Source organism: Sesamum indicum, linkage group LG2 (assembly GCF_000512975.1).
Source record: "Sesamum indicum cultivar Zhongzhi No. 13 linkage group LG2, S_indicum_v1.0, whole genome shotgun sequence".
NCBI lineage: Eukaryota > Viridiplantae > Streptophyta > Magnoliopsida > Lamiales > Pedaliaceae > Sesamum > Sesamum indicum.
This window is the reverse complement of record NC_026146.1, coordinates 1,789,726-1,808,188: the sequence shown is the minus strand read 5'-3', so window position 1 is coordinate 1,808,188 and position 18,463 is coordinate 1,789,726. Positions and strand designations below refer to the sequence as shown.

The window sequence follows — 18,463 nt, the reverse complement described above, 5'->3', positions numbered from 1 at the left end:
CACGTCACCATCTGGATGATAGAATCTTCAATCGGACGGCTCTTGCTAGTCCGGGTCTTCCTTCTTAGGGGGCGGGTCCTACCTGACACGCTTGAGCAGGGCGCCAGTCTTGTGCTAGGCATTTACATAAATACCCTTCATTAAGTGTATTTCTGGTAAATTAGGGTTTTCCCCACCAACATTATACTTATTAAGCTACTATGTTGTCCTAGCAGGGGTAATGAAGGAGATTGAGAAGAAGCTCATGAGGTCTCCATGGGCTAGAACAAGAGGAGGATCAACGAAGATGGCTGAGAAGCAGGTACACTAGTTTTAGCTGGTGGACTGGGGATTAAATCTATATCTAAAATAAATAAAGCTCTAATCTGCAAGCACCTATGGCAAATCATTGGGGGCAGTAGAGCACATCAGTTTGGGTGGAGTGGATCAAACGTTACGAATTAAAGAGGGACTTTGTATGGACAATCTCTTCAACTACTGGTTCTTGGAGTTGGAAGAGAACCATAAATTTGAAGACTTGTATTTTTCCAGTTATTCACTATCAAATTGGTACATAACAAGCTACTTGGTTTTGGTGAGATGCTTGCCATCCACTTGGGATATTGCTGCAGTGTCTTCCTAATGGACCATTGCATGCTAGTTTGAATGCAAACTCAAAAGTTTCTGTACTACTTTTGCAGGTAGAGTGAGGGTAGGCTAGAAGAAAGAGTATAAATTATATAGAATTTGCCAAACATCAAGGCCACTATAAAGAGAGATTGGCTACAAGAATCGACAAACATTGGCTACAAAACTTGGGAGCATAATGTATATTGTCAGAGGAATCCCATTCTCATCTTTATTTGAGTGCACATATGCAACTTGAGTGATTTGACACATTCAAAGAATGATCATGTAGACAATGACAACAACTCATCTTGTGGGCAGTTAAAAAATGGAGAGGAAGATATCTAGTTAATGCAACAAATCAAGTAGTCTTGGCTGGACTGGTGTACCATGTTTGGCAGGAAAAGTATACTAGGAGATTTGGCCATGTTTCAAGGAAAACAATTGTTGTTGCTAGACTTATAATTGAGCAAATTAAACAGAAACTACTTTCTACATTATAATCCATCATCAGTAGAGGTAGTTGTTGTCTTTAGAATATGGAGAATAGTCCAATAATATAAACTGAATTGTATACTTGTATAATATTCATTCTTTAAATTTATGAAATTTACCATTCACCACCAATGAATATTTATTTTGAAATTTAAAATAATATTCATATCTTGCTTTTATATTATACTATTATCAAGGACTTTGGACCAACATAGTCCAATTAATTAATAAAATAAAAATAGTAAATTCGTAAAAATATATATATATATATATAGGAAGATTAACGGTCAGAGATTAGGAGAACAGTCTTGAGATGGATCATGATCAACATGGTGGCATATCCGGCGGTGGTGGAAGCACTCGTTGGGTCGGGCCTCTGCCACTTCTCACTATGAATACTGTTTCCATGCCCCATGTCATGTGACGCTCAAAATGGCAGTGCATAAACCAAACCCCTGCAGTTCCAACACCAATCCAAATTATTATCATTATTATTATTATTCAAAAATATAATTTCATGCGTATTTTATACTAACTACATTCCCCTCAGCTATAACCAAAATGATTAATCATATAATATATTTAATTACTATGTTACGTGATAGTTTCAATTCAAAGGATTATACGAATCTTTCACAAAGATTATGACTGATAGGTGTAGTAACTTGTACATAGTAGAGGGGCATAAACAAAAGAGAAAAAATTTATAATTTTAGTCCTATAAATATATATGTGTGTGTGTGAGTGAGTGTGGCAATTTTGATTTTATTGAAATAAATTTTGGCAATTTGGTCTACAATTAAAATAAATTGATAATTTAAGGACAATTCTAATCAGAAATTCATAAATTGGCCAAAAACTTCAAATTAGCATGTCACATGTACTTTCTAGCTAATTTATGAAATTTTTATCAGAATTGTCCTTAAATTGCCAATTATCTTTAATTGCAGGACCAAAAAATTGCCAAATTGATTTTAACAGGAACAGGCCCAAAACTGTCACCTCTAGATTTACTCGACTTAAATTAAAATTATTGCAATAATATGATGATTATTTTATGTGTATATATATATAGTTACGCAAAAGGAGTTTACCAGGGTTGTCTGCCTTGAACCTGATGGCAGCCCAGCCATTTTTAGGCACGATGATGGTGTTACGAAGTTGAGGGTCGTCGAGATTATAGTTCAAAGGGTCCTTTTGCGCATCAAAGTTTCCAAATCCCCACCCAACAACATAGAAACTGAATCCATGAAGATGCATTGGATGATCAATCCCTGCAACCAAATTAGTTCCCTGGAAAACCATCTCAATGTTAGAGTTGAATCTCAGCACTCTCGCCTGTGTCCCTTTCCTCGGAATCTGCAGCTCCACAGGCAGCCCATCGGCAGTGTAGTTGAAAACCGTAGGCGGAAAGCTCGGAAAACGTTGGCCGAACACGCCGGATATCTGGTAGAAATACGCCTCAAGAACGTCGATGTGCGGGGTCACGAAGCTGATGTTGTTCAAGCTGGCCGCCAGCCGCCTTCCGTCAGGCCCTTCGCAGGTTTCGTTGGCGGGACACGGTAACGTGTTGACTGATATGGTTGTGAAAATTCTTTCGGTGATGACCTTAGGGACTAAGACGGAATGCCATTGGGAGTTCAAGCTTCTGATGCTGTAGCTGCAGTTCAGTGCGGCAGAAGTGTCGTTGAAGTCGGGGAGTTTCGGCATATCAGGAGACGGAGAGGGCCAGTAGGGGTCTGCATAATGCACCATAGCTGTTGTGGTTGTGTGGTCGAAATCGACCCCTGCGCCGCTCAAGTACGCCCTGGCGGCCATGTAGTAGCGGTCGGGTTGTTGGTCGGCGTTCAGGAGGCAATCCATCGTCTGGCCGGGGGCGATGGCGATGTAGGGCGTTGTGAATGGCTTGGTATAGCATGCATCGGCCCCCACCACGGTGAGGCTGTGCTTTGCTACTCCGAAGAAGAGGATTTCGTTCAGGGCTGCGTTGATTATGCGTAGGAGATATGTTTGTCCATGCTTCACTTCCAGCTTCAACATACCTGTGATGGAGAAATACATATTAATTAATTAGCCGGAAAATCAATAATGCGAAGTTGTCCTTCCGATCGAATTTTCTGTCGCAAATACTATTCTATTTTTTACACTATTCAACATACACATGACACGACACGTATATAAAAATGATATCATATATTTTATTTAAAAAATAATTAACATTGGGTGTGTATATTGAGTCATAGCTAAGAATGATATCAAACATTAATCATTAATGATATATTAAGAGGTTGAAAATTCATAAAATAATCATTAAAAGATTTATTATATCATCTTTTAATAATCAATTGAAAATGTATATAGTATACCATCTTTCAATCATTAAAAGATTTATTATGACATTAATAATCAATCAAAATATTTTTCATAAATCAACTTAGGAAATAAATCAAATCGTAAAACTTCATTTTTTTTTTTTTTCAAAAGCAATCATCTATACAAAAACATCAATTCACTACGAGAAGTATGATTTTTCATCACTATTAATTATCGTGATAAAAAAATAAATTAATTGAGGCTATGCAATAATTATTTGTCGTTTCTGCAAATGAGATTAAAATATTAGTCATAACTAAGAATCACAACAAACGTGTCGATCATAGCTAAAATTGCGGCATATATTAATTAACTATGTATGATTAAAATTTAAATTTTTACATTGATGAAGTGAAATTAAAAGCTCATAATCCAAGCACGTTTCGCACGTATAAGATCACAACTAGAAGTCTTATTTCTTCAATTTGCCCAAAGTCCCAATCTGAATATTCGAGAGCCTATTTATTAATGTGGGGGTGTAAAAATCATTTTTACCTTTCTATTAACTATTTACATGTGCATTACATTTTCTTGCCAAGGTTAGTATAGTAAATATGTGTTGTCTATTTTTCAACCTTCTTTTATGTTACTGCATTTTTGCCTTGGTTGTATTTTTCCTCCACATATTGATTTTGTTTGACAATCATAGGTAATATAATTTAGCACCGATTTTTAAGTATGACTATTATACCCTTATAACAAATATGGGCGTAAACACGGGGATTACTTTTAAAAAACATGACTCACCGTCATTTTAACATCACTACATTAATTTTTTTTATTGTGTTGATAATACTTTAACTTGATCTTTTTTTTCTTGATATGTGATTTGTTAGTGTATATATATTTAATTATTATTTATACTATATTTTAAAATATAAAAAAATATTTATTATATATAAAAAAAATAAAAACAACGTGGCGTGACGCCTAATCATCTGAAAAATCAATCCAAATTTTAGAGGGAAAAAACTCGGAGAACATACTTTGCTTTGAGCATGGATAAAGGTCCCCGGGCTGGCCATTGATGGTATAGGCATCAGAGTCCCTTGGTTGGCCTCCCGATTCAAGAAAGTCTTGCCTTATTTTCACAATATCTTCTTTCCACCACTCCCCTACCATACAAAAACCACACACACATACACATATATATATAGATAGATAGATAGAGGATGTAATAAACAAGGGGAAGTTCCATTTCTCAATCTCATATATTTACGGTAAGTATACTTTTCGTCCTATTAATTACGAAGTTTTTATTAATGATCGATCCTATAAACTACAAAAATTCTCGCTTTGAATCCTTTCACTAAGTTTTGTTAGTATTTTGATGAAAAAAATACTAATAGAATCTGACGAAATGACTCAAAGTGATTTTTGTAACTTACGGGACCATCAATAAAAATTTTATACGTAATGGGACGGAAAGTATACCATTCCTAAGATATGGTATGAAAAAAATATTATATATATGGGTGAATTACAAATTACCACTTTGTATTATTTAAAATGTTCACATAAGCCCTTGTGAAAAATAAAATATTATTTTACTCATATGTTTTTTAAAAAGGAACGTACTGCTTCCATAATGAGGGGAGTAATTTGCTATTTTTTTTAAAAAAAAAATATAGAGAATAAAGTAATATTTTATTTTTTAAAAAACTTTATGTAAAGATTTTTGAACAACTTAAGAAGGTAATTTGTAATTTATCCGTTTAATAATAAACGGAAAATGATGATATGGATCACCTAGAATGATTGGAACGTCGGCGTGCGGGTTGGTGAAAGGATAGGGAGCTCCGGGTTTGGGGTAGATGATGATGGCTCCATGCACGGTTGTTCGGAACCAGCCACTGTGTGCGTGCCACCACAGCGTCCCTTCCTCTTTCGAAAATATGACCTTCTGGCTAAAGCTGCTGCCGGGTTGGATGGGACATTGGGTGATGTACTCAGGGCCGTCTGTCCATGGATTCCTCGGCTGCCTCACTCCATGCCTGTTTCAAGAACAGTTACCTAAATCCGCACCCTCAAATGTTTGAAATTTTACATCTAAGTTTATGTCATGTGATTTCCCACAAAATTCCGTTTACTTTGATGTATTAGTCTGAATAAGAAAAATAGTATAAATTAGTTTCGTATTTACTTTGAAATATTGGAACCGTATACTAATCACTGTTCTACTTACATAACTCACCACAACCAACCTGGCAAACATGTGATTTTTCGATTTTGCCCCTAATATTTTTGTCTTTTAATACATTTCAAATGGTTCGATAGTAATTTCTCCACTCAACACGTAAACACACGACTTAGTTTTATTATGATGCAATAATACATCTAAAAAAACAATTGTAATTAATTTAAGGTTCTCTGTTATTTATTTAATTTAAAAATAATTTTATCATTCATTTAATCGAATATTCAAAATATACGAAGCCAAAAAAACATTCTTTACCAAGTCGGATAACCGGCACAATCTGACTTGTTTATTTCATACGGGTCCGAAATTCAACAGCTTAAATTCAGACCAATTTGGTGGGATTACAAATCCAGCCTAGCCCACCACTCTGTGATTAATCTTTTCTTGACCGTTATGTCCAATTTGATGTACTTGGATTTGGGTGCATTTCTGTTTTGCTAGGGGTAGTTTTGTAACAATACCATTTTATCTCAACAATGAACTAACTTATCAAAACTAATCATTACTTTTGTCGTCCTAAATAAATAAAACGTATCTCAAAATTTTAGGGTTTAATGTAATTTATTTTATTTGATATTGTAAATAAGTAAATTATTTTTTTTGTGAAAAAAAATAGTAATTTATCTCACTGTATTTTTCGTCTTCGTCTTCTAACTTTTAAAAATAGCATATCAGTGCTATATCTTTTTATTTTTCACAATTTCAGTCAATTTTGAAGCTGGAATTCACCCTTCACCGCCCTAAAGGTGAATTCCGGCAAGAAAATGATTGAAATTGCCAATATTAAAAAGATGTAGGATTAAAATACTATACTAGAAAGTTAAAAGACGAAAACGTCAAATAACTTAAGTTACAGGATTAAAAATACATTTAATCCCTGAAACCTACAGGATAATTGTATATCTAATTATAATAAAAAATTAAATAATGTTGGGCTGATGAAATGGTATAATCACTACAAAAAAAAAATGAGTTTTCTCGATACGTTATAAATGACTATAGCATAGAAATCGTGGTAAATCAATACTATTAATCACGATTAAACAAGTCAAAGTAAAACTTAAAATTTTACCACGATTAATCAATATTCGCCATGGTTTCTAGTCATAGCCAAAACATTTGTCATAGTGGTTGGCCATGGCTAATGTTTTGACCACACTTGCACAAACAACAGCTAATGACCATGGCGAAGCCGTGGCTGAATTTTATTTCCAACGATTTTTTTTCTTTTTATTATAATAATTAACCGTAGCTGAAAAATCGTAAACAAAGCAGGAGATTATTACATGAAAATTAATGAGGGTTAAGGATAAATGAAGTATAGTTAATGCGATACCAGTGAATGGTAATATTGTATTTTCCTCTGTTGAAAACGTCGACGACAATGGTCTCCCCTCTGTGAACTTTGAGAGTTGGCCCTGGAAATTTCCCATTCACTGTCAAGATTCTCTTTTCCTCACACAATCTCTTGTAAGAAGCTTCCTTCACCTGCATTTAAGACAATCCAATTTTAGTTAACACAAAATTACAAGAAAACCAAAAGAGTTGATAGTATTTATTAAGGGTGTTCGTTTGGTAAAATCGAAATGAAAATTCAATATACCAAAATATTATACCAAATTGAATTAGTCGTTTCGGTTTTGATTATTGTTGAATTCTTTCCGTATTTGGTAAAAAACGAATTTTTCATTCAAAATTTAAAAAAAAACAATAGTAAAAAATCATAATGACACTTTTTATTTACTTTTCTCAAATTTTAATATGTAAAAGAACTATAATAGTCTAATAATAATTAGTGTATATATATATAAATAAATAAAAAATAATATTTCGATGTGCAGCTCTTAAGCCGCCGTTAGAAATAGAAATCGAACTGAATGTCGAAACAAAAAATTTGTTTGGTCTTTTATTCGATTTACGGAACTATAAACACTCTTGATGTCGCTAGCGAATTGATTGGTGTCCCGTTACGCGAGGGGATCTTGGAGCTTACAAGCTATTCAAGCTCCTCGTTTGCAACTAACATGAAACGCATTGTTAACTCATTTGCATGTTGTAGTACACTACAAAGATCAAAATTCTCTGACATAAACAACAACAACAACAAGAGAGAGAGAGAAAGAGGAGAGAGAGAGAGAGAGAGAGAGATGAGAACTGACGACAAATCGAAAACGTCGAAGTTCAGCTTGCAAGCAGAAGGAGTTGGCAAGAATTAGAATAAGTGAAATTATGTGAATGTATCTGATGAGAAACAATGTCATGATGAAGCTCATAAAACTGTGCTGCATTCTGATGAATTATTACACACCTCCTGGAATTTATAGACAGTAAAAACGTAATCCCCAAGGGAAAAACACACACACACATACAAAAAGAAGAAGGAATAATCCAATATTGTCCAACTCTTTTTCACCAGATATTGACATTTTGACAGTACGTTTTAATGCACCAACACTGTTTATTTTGCTACTTTTTGTTATGAGAGTAGGTGCTTTAACTTCAAGATTTTTTAAGTTAAGTTCCATGAATTTTACTTTTAGATTTATAAATAATGCAATTTACCTCCCTGTGATATTACAAATGATCAAATTATTCGTATTTTTTATTTTACATCCCTGTTTGATGAGGTAAATTGCTTCATTTTGAAAAACACATGGGAGTAAAATGTTGCATTTTTCAAAACACAAGAAGATAAATCGGTATATTTTTCATAAGAAATAATTTGCTCATTTGCAATACTATAAGATGTTGCTTCCATTTTTTCCCATAAATAATCGATAACTAAAAGTTATTATCTTTTGGTGAATTTTGGTTTAATTTTCTTGTAATGTTGCGGTAGGCTTTGATGTTTTTTTTTTTCAATACCACTAAAATATAATTTCAACTTTCTAAAAAACCATATGCTGACATTAATTAATAATTAAAAGATATAATTATTATGTTTAATGAAAGATATATAGTACTCTACGTAATTATTCTTAAATAGGTATATATATATATATATCTTTCCAAGAATTTCATACGAGTTTAAGTGAATTTAGCTTTTAGATTAACCTTTAGGGTAATTAAATGCATTTTTGATTTCGTAAGTTATATTATCTGGTATTTTCATCCTTTAACTTTTTAGAATAATATTTTGGTCCTACATTTTTTCAATATTCTGAATTTTAGTCCTTTTTTCACCAGAGTTCATCTCCACCGATGAAAAGGGTGAATTTCAACAAAAACGAACTGGAAATCGTTAAACTTAAAAAATGATGCAGGACCAAAATGGTATGCTAGAAAGTTAAAGGATAAAAATGTAAGCATAAATGAGTTAATAAGAACAGTAGCCTTAATTTCAAAAGATCACGTGAAATGTACATGCATTTTGCCGGTGAGGTGGGGTGAACTTCGACTTAAAAAAGGATTGAAATCGCAAAAATTTAAAAAAAATAAAAAAGATGCAGAATCGAAATGCTACTCTCGAAAGTTAAAGGACGAGAACGCCAAATGACTCAAGTTATGAGACCAAAAAAGCATTTAACCCTAACCTTTAACTATAATTAATTCTTTCAAACTATTCAACCAAGAAAAGTTTATTAATTGTATTATCTATCCTAGAATTGTATCCAACTATGTACATATCATCCTTGTAAATTATCTCAAAGAAAACTAAACAATATTTTAGAAATACGGTTCATCTAAAAGTTTAAATTATTATAGAGAAGAATTATTTTTTAACACGTTTCTCTCATGTGCAAATTCTATATGAGAAGTCTCTCCTTTATAAATGTACGGCAATGAAATTTGAACTCAATATCTCTTATTTGGCTTAATTTTAATATTATGTTAAATGACTGTCTCATCTAAAAATTTAAATTATTAGAAAATGGCATCATTTAATATTAATTTTTTTTTAAAAGAGAGAATCAAAGCTGATTAACCAACTCCCCCAAAATTCAAGCCACGATATTCTATATATCTGATTATAATTACATATTTCATTGTTATTTCTTTGGAAATATCTATATATATATATATATTAAATATATAATGGAGGGGAAGCAATTTCAAATAAAAAATAAAGATAACACGTCTTCGATATTCTTGAAAACTCGAATTGAAAGTAAAAATATTTTATTTTTCGATTACTCTGTTAATAGAATTAACAACTATTTAAACGAAAGACTCATAGTCTAGGTAAACCAGAGTCAAAACTTGCTAAAATTTAGATTGTTTCATAAGCCCATGAAATTTGGTCAAAAAATAGGTTACCATGCTTTCTAGCAATAAATCAAAAAATATTATGTCCAAACGATGACAATAGAAAATATAAAAAATAACTAAAGTCAGTTGAAAAATAAAAAAATTTAAAAAATATCTGAATAGTGATCGAAATGATAGAATTTCATCACTACGAACGATAACCCCTCAGGACCATTGGATTCTCCTCTCGAAAAGGATCGATATAATAGGTAAATTATCACGTAACTCCACCGAATTACGAAGAGATTTACAAAACACAAGGAGCTGAGTTTTACAAAACACAATCGGTCCTCTTATGGAGAGATTCCCAAGGGTGCCGATCACCCTTGGTCTTCATGAATCCATCAGACTTCGCTTTGTCATCCAAGAAGGTCAGTGGCAGTGGCCTCTCATTACTAACATACAGTACTTGGAGATTACTCACACGCTTCCACCGATTCATAGTGATAATGATCGAATTATTTGGAGATTTGTAGGTAGAATCCCTACGATCCAAGCTCTAAAGCGATTATTTGATCCAATAGGCCTGAAAGTAGGTTGGACTTCACTAGTTTCAGGCGCTTTGAAGATACCTCGCCACATATTTATCTTATGACTTGCTATATTGGAGAAACTACCTACGACGGACAAACCATAGTTATCTCACTTAGGTAGATGTGTATTATGTGATGAGGATGAGGTGGAGACACACACACACACCTATTCTTCCGATGTCGATACAGTCGCCGATGCCTTCACGCTATTAGACGAGTTGCACGCTTTGTGTGGCCTAATCGAGATTGGACGATGGATGTTGAGTGGGCTGCGAGGAGGTGGAGGGGTAAATATATCGTCAATGTGGCCTATCGCGCATTACTGGGTGCCTGTATCTACCATATATAGAGAGAGAGAGAAATCTTAGACGTTTCGAGCACACTGAGCGGAACCCGAATATTGTAGCTAGTTTAATTGCGCAGGATGTTAGACAACATATACTTAGTATTACCTTAGCTCTCTCTGTTAGTACACATGCACTTTATAGATTGTGGCATATCCTTTGGCCTGTCGAGGGAAACACTACCTGATTCATGATTGTTGTACTATATCTTTTCCTATTTATGAAAATTACATTTACCAAAAAAAATATAAAAAACCGTAATTTGTAATAATTTTAACTCTATCTATATTTTGATTTACATAAGTAAATGATTCATATTTGATTTTTGTTCCATAATTTAGAATTTTTTAATTTTTAGTTTCATCCATTACGAAATTATCATTTTTGATTTTGTAATTTTAAAAAAGTAGTATTTTTAATCTATAGACATCTTCCGTTAAATGCTTAACAAAAAAAGATAAATTGCATTAAATTCTATAAAAAAATAAAAAAAAAATAAAAAATAAAAAAAAACAGTTGGCCGCACTTGTCCAATCCCCAATCATAAAGAAAGAAATCCCATTAAGTTTTCAGAAAGCAAAAGAAAAATGTAATAATAATAATAATAATAATAATAATATCTTCCCAATTATCTCAATTGTTTCTTAACTATTAGCAATATAATTTTAAATTAAGATAAAATCAAGGATAAAAATAAAAGTGCCTACAAGAAATTTAAAAAAAAAAACATCATATAAATGAAATTCTTGTTTGACACTTAATCAACATATTTTTGGAGAAAAGTTTCACATTATGAAAAAACACTTTTTTTCAAATAACTTAGATATTATATTTCAACTATTTCTTATAAATCAACAAGATACTTTCGAAGCAAGATAAACCCAAAACCTACACATATAGGTGAAAAGAGTTTTAGGGGAAATAATATTTTTAATCCCATAAGTTAGGTCCGTTTTACTTTAGGTTCCATTCATTATGGGATTAGCACTTTTAGTCTTGTAACTTATAAAAATTAGCACTTTCGCTCCTCATTTACTTTTTTGTTACAAGTTAACAGTGTAGCGCACATACCTTGCATGTGATCGTTAAGTACTTTTGGTTGAAGAGAAAATTGGCCTTTTTCCAGCTTGGTACCATTTTTAGGGAAAAAATGTAACTACATTTGAATGGAAAGAATAAATTTTAAAGAAAAATAGGGCAAAAAATATAGCAGTATCTCTCTTCTCTCACAAGAATTGAATCCTGTCATTCCTATATTTTTGTAAGTTGAAGCCAAGTAGAAGCAACACAAAGAATCATGTCTTTCACAAGTGAATCAAGTACGCCAAATGAAGCACTCGTATGCTAATATTGAAAAAAGGATCATTCTTTTTCTCTAACAAAAAATACTTAACGATAATGTGTTAGACACGTGATTTGCATTGTTAAATTGTAGATGGAAAAATGGATGAGGATAAAAAATACTAATTTTTGTAAGTTATAGAACTAGAAATGCTAATTTCATAATGAATAGGATCAAAGTAATATAAACTTAACTTATAGAACTAAAAATACTATTTTCTAAAAGTTTTATATCACGTACAAAAAACAGCATCGAGTTAGATAGTGAAAAGTAGAGAGTGAGTATTTGGAATTGCATTTTGGAGGAGGTGTCGGACATATATTGAACTTTTCTTTTACAAACATAAAAACGGACATGTTTTTTGCTCAAAGTGACAGAAAACATCCCACATGAACACAAATCCATACAAAATTTAGAGGGTTTTTTAAGTTTAAAGAAGTTACTCTATGATAATAGGTTCAGTTCATTAATCAAATCATGCTAACATTTTTAGGGTTTGTTGGCTTTGGCTTCCCGTAGACCTACTAAAAAGAGAGAAAAATTCAATCATTCACTCACAAGGAAATTATTCTAGCTTATGATCATACTACTAGGGCTCATTTGCTTACTAGTTTAGGATTATGCATCACTCATATATAAAAGGGTTTAATACAATTTATTTTCTGCTGATATTATATATGAGCAAATTATCCTTTTATATAAAAAAAAAAATAGCAGTTTACTATTCTGTATTTTTTCTTTTTTTATGGGACTTTTACCTCCTTAGACAAAAAGATAAATTGTTTCATTTTAAAAAATACGAGAAGATAGACTGTGGCATTTTGAAAAAATAAAAAGATAAACTGCTATTTTTTTTTATAGGGAGATAATTTATTTATTTGTAATATCGTAAAGAGTTGCTTGCATTTTTTCCGACCCCATATAAAATAAGGATAAGAGGGTGCTCGCCTAAGTTTATAAGCTTTTGAAAACATCTTATAAATGTTTGAAAGTTTATAATCTTTCGAAAATCGTTTGGCAATGTTTTTTCAAAAACTTATAAGATTCTAAAATAAAATATATTTTGGATCTTAATTATTATAGCACTTCAAATAAAAGTAACTTCATCCACTTTTTTCAAAACATCTTATAAGCTCTTTAATTTAAATATCCAATAAACAAAAACACACTCAAAATTTAATTGGATTTGATGCAATTTACTCCTCTGGGATATTGCAAATGACCCAATTACTCCCCTATGAAAAAACAATAGCAATTTACCCCCTGTATTTTTTAAAATGAAGCAATTTACCCCTATCTAGGAGGATAAATTGCCTAATTTAAAAAAAAAACACAAGGGTGCAAATTGTTGCATTTTAAAAAATACAGGAAAATAAATTGCTAATTTCTTTTTTCGTAGGGGGATAATTTGCACATTTGCAATATCACAGGGGGTTAAATTGAATATTTTCCTAATTTGATTAGTATTTACTTTTATCCTTCGTATAGTTAACGTTTTACCTCCAAACCAAAATTATCTATTTATACAATTTTAAGTTCTAATAGTTTGATGATTTTTTCAATCATTATTATAGCCTAAAAATAGTTTATTATGCCAAATACTCTAACATCTTATAAGTTCCAGCATCTTATTTATCCAAACAGTTTGAGAATTTATTTTTAAGAGTTTATTCGGTATTCTAAATAAATTTAATCAAACGTACCCTCTAAATCAAATATGAAATGGAATGAAAATCACACCCCATATTTAGCTAGTGTCAGACTATACATTCTCTAAATCATATCCCCTAGTTGCATAAAATTTGCATTTCCTTGAGAATCGATATAAAAATTAAATGTTCGAAATGTCCATCGATCCTTTAGTAACTTAATTCCAAAAGGAATTAGGACCAATTATTGAAAATAAGTGTATGTCGTTTGTCCTTTAATTCCATAAGGATCTACCAAAAATCTTGTACGTATCAATCCCAATTTGGATGCCATATTTCTTCATCTATCAATTCCACACACTCCCATGTATTTTTTTCCAACATAATGATTGGTGTAGCTAAATTATAAGCACAAACTCATCATTCACATCCATATTTGGCGTGGGCAAATTATAACATAATCACTGCAAACAAATGCTTGGATAGCTATTGATAGGGATTTTATTGAAAGACGAAGGTCGCACAGATGGTCGCGGATCAGTGTGGATCGAGGATATTACAGAGATCGCCAGGGATGGTTATTGTCCACTGTAGGTCATGGACATTTCTTTCAGGTCAGGATAACTCGAATCCAACCCGTATAGGGACCCATACAGAGGGCATGCTGAGGAGACGCTTAGTCATTGCTTGAGCACCCTTTGAGACGACATACGTCGAAGGATGGGACCCACAAAGGAACCCTATAAATGACCCACGCTGTGGCAATGAGAGGTACTTTTGAAACACTGCATTTTACTCGCATACTTAGATCGCTGAATTTTCCTTTGACCCCAAACTTACTTAAGCATCAGAGTATCGTCGTCGGGATGAACCCGACTAGCTTAATTTTCTTGTTTTATCTTCAGATATCAGATTCGGATTGCTGACGTGGAGAGGTCGTGACCGTTGATCGTGATCAAACGTGATTAACCCGGATCAACTATAAAAAAAAAATTGATGTTAAAATCAGTCTTGAGCTAATTAGAAAGTAAAATTCTTATTGTTAATCTAGATTGTCTAATATATTTATATATATATTAAACAATTTCTTGCTAAGTTCGTTAGCAGATAAACTTTCGTTGCTAAATTCATTAGCAAGTAAATATCTTGTATTAAACAATATAAATTAATAACGAGAATTTTACTTGCTAATTAGCTCGATGCTGATTTTTTTCTTTGCTATTGAGTAATTTTCTTGTAGTGAATGTACATCAAATGGATTGGTGTGCAGTAGAAGACCCACGTTATGAACCTTATATACGGCTTGTATAGTGACGATCTAAGGATGCTGCTAGGTCGTCACTATATATATGTCACTGATTATATTTCATGAGAACTTTACGTAATTTTTTGTCATTAATAATTATGTAGTAACAAGATAAGAATTATTATCACTTAATATATATTTTTAATAATAATTTAAATTATAATTTGATATTTTACTATTAGTGTCATATTTTGTTGTAGTGAGGGTTGAGGGCTAGATGTGACTAAGATCACCAATGTCTGACCTTTTCTAGAATGAATTACTTTTTTTCTTCATTGTGACATTGGTTGCGGTGGCGGCGGATGAGAAGGGAACGAAAATACTATTTTGTGAAATAGAAAGAGAAACGTTCAATAATGCAATAGAAAATGTCAACAATGGAAGATAATATATATATAGGTAGATTAGATTTTTTAGATTTGATATAATTATAAATATTTTTTTATTATTTAAAAAATTTATAAATATTTTTAATGTTTGGTTAAATTATATCATTTTTGGATGGAGATTTGGAATATCAACTTTACCCTTAGTGTATTTTTTTTTAAAAAAAAATTACAGAAAAAAAGGATGAATGGAAAAATTTTAAAAATTATCCACTTAATTTATAAAAAAAAATTCAAAAAATTTTAAAAAGTAAATAAAATTATTATTCAAAATCCACAAAAGCATTTGAGTAAAAATTTAATAAAACTTACAGAATAAATTAATTATTTAAATAATAATTATAATTATAATATATTTCAAAAATTCATTATAATTTACCCTAAAAATATTTGCAACCCAAACATATGGGCTACAATTACTCAATGATGGCCCAAAAGAAATAAAAAAGAAAAGGTTGGTATTGATGTCGAATTTCAGATACAACATAAAATTCCATGATACTTTTAACTTATGTGTCCAATAGTTGAAAAGGGAATACACTTTGATGAAATACTATGTCTCTACTCATAAAAATGTTATGTGAGGTTATGTCATACACTTTGGCCCATGATCATATCCTAGGAAAACACATTTATAGCTTCTAGAATCAAACTTCCTTTTATTTGGTTGATTATTAGATGCATAGCATAGACATCCAAAAGTCCTTAAGTGAGCACATAAAGTTTTCCAACTAATCTACCCATAGCCATAGTCTTCATTGTCCGAAGCCCCTGCAAAATACACTGATCATTAATAACCTTAAGAGCGTTATCAGTACACAATCTACTTACTGAAAGGAGGTTGTGTTTAAAAACTGGAATGTACTTGATACAAGATTATATCAGCAGTCAATTGAACTATGCCTTTACATGTAACTTGTGTTCTTGTCCCATCTAGTAACTTACCAAATATAGGTGTTTTTAAATGTTTTAAATGTCTTAGTAGATGGAAATCACTGCACATAATTATCCACGGTTTAGGAGTAAGAGTGTTACCTGCATAATCCTCTATGCTAGCCATATTTGTGGAGTGTCCTTACACGTCCCTTTCTTCTTGCATTGCCTTCTTAATCTCACTCCTAATAAGTTTGGCAATTTCAGGTTTTGCAGCAGAAAAAGGGGTCTGGGCAGGTTTCTTCAGTATCAACATTAAAGGCTTTGTCTGCGTTGCATTTTTCACCCTTTCTTTGTTCAATTAGGCTTTTATACCAATCTGGAAAGCCTACCAAAGATTGTCTAGTATGACCATTCCTTTTGCAGAAATCACAAAATTGTGATTTCTTGTCTGTCCCAGTCTTCTTCCTCATTATCATTTCTTTAGCCTGATTTCTTGAATTCACAGACTTTACATTCATGGCCCCATCTTGTGTTGTTCCTATGTGTCTCTCATGCTGTTTCTCTATTTGTAGCAGCATAGAATAAGCCTTGCTATTGTAGGCAATGGCTCCGTCAATAAGATCTGGCTTTGTATGTGGTCATATCCATCCTCTAACCCCATTAAGAACTGGATGAGCTGGCTTGATGAATTAATATCTGACATAGCTCTGCTTGCTCCACAAAAGCATCTAGGAAGTGGATTTAAATGGGCTAGTTCGTCCCATAATTTCTTGAGTTTAGTGAATTAGGCTGATATAGTCAAGTCTCCTTGGAGCAAAGAAGCTATTTTCTTTTAGATGTCATAGAGCAAAGGGCCATTGCTTTCCCCAAATCTTGCCTCCAGCTGTTCCCATAGGTCTTGTGTAAATAAAGGCCTCTGCAATTTCTTTATTGATCGAGTTCAAAAGCCAAGCACTATACCATACAGTCTACACGCTTCCATTACTCAATTTCTTCCTTGATTTCTGTAGGTTTTGCACAACTCCCATTTATTATTCCAACTTTCTGCTTGGCGCCTAATGCCAATTTTATGGATCTACTCCATGTAAGAAAGTTATTTCCATCTAAGAGGACAGATACCAGGCTGGTCCCTGGATGTTCTCCTCCATGTAGTCCCAGCCTCTCTAGTGAAGAATTGATTAACTGTTCTTCAAAGATCCATCTTTGAGTATGTTTCCCAAACATTGTTGTGAAGGGAAGAAACAGAGTAAAGAAAGAGAAAAAACAAAAGAGGGTGCGCATCAGTTTGTATGATTTACACGCGAGAAGAAGATGATGATATGAAGCCACCGGATTGTGGCTATACCCATGAAGAAAATTAATCAAGTAAAATTCAAATTCTATAAAAGTGATCTTTTAAAATACAGGTATGAAACCTGTATATATATACAGGTGAAACAGTTAATAAACTAACTCCTAAATTAACAAGAAACGAATAAGTCGTCAAAAAAAAAGGGTTACTAATAAAAATGCTAAGCAGCAAACACGATTTTGCACGGAGTTGTTCAAACAGTTTTTCGGGGAACACTGTCTTCTTCTTCTTCCTCTGTTTTTGCAAAAGATGAACAGGAAACAGCAGCTGAAAGTTTACTAATCTTGACAATCACGCACTAATACTCCTGCCCCGACTCCCCGAAGATGAGTGAAGATAGCAGCATCAAAATATATGTTGATGCCATCATTCTGAGGTGGTATCCAACGTGCTACATGGACTCTCCTAGTTTTTTTGCAAGGTATCCAACTGGCTGTTTTGTAAGCTTGCAGAAAGCTGTTAGCCTTTGGTATCACACTTAGAGGATCCTCTTTGGCATTTTCCAACATCCAGCAAATCGTGAAGAACCAGGTTGCTTGGTCCTTTCCAGTTTACCTTTCACTCCTCTCATCCACCCTTCACATGATCCCAGTCTATGTATTGATAATTATCCAAGGCAGATTACGCAGCGCCCACGCCATCCTTGCAAATGAACATGAAAGAAAGGCGTGTTGGTCATCCTCTTCCATCTCTTCGCATCTGGGGCATCAACCATCCTCAAGGCGTTGTCTCTTCATGAGATTTGTCACCGTGG

The 18,463-nt window shown here is 32.8% G+C and overlaps 1 protein-coding gene across 1 annotated transcript; it reads right to left on the bottom strand.

Moving 5' to 3' along the window:
* On the bottom strand, positions 1,356-7,951 carry LOC105176975 (laccase-15-like). The gene is made up of 6 exons (XM_011099982.1): positions 7,834-7,951; positions 7,011-7,162; positions 5,224-5,468; positions 4,461-4,589; positions 2,196-3,143; positions 1,356-1,556 (listed from the first exon to the last, which is right to left on the bottom strand). The coding sequence occupies exons 1-6, from the start codon at positions 7,945-7,947 to the stop codon at positions 1,426-1,428; spliced, it is 1,719 nt and encodes a 572-aa protein (XP_011098284.1). The 5' UTR covers positions 7,948-7,951; the 3' UTR covers positions 1,356-1,425.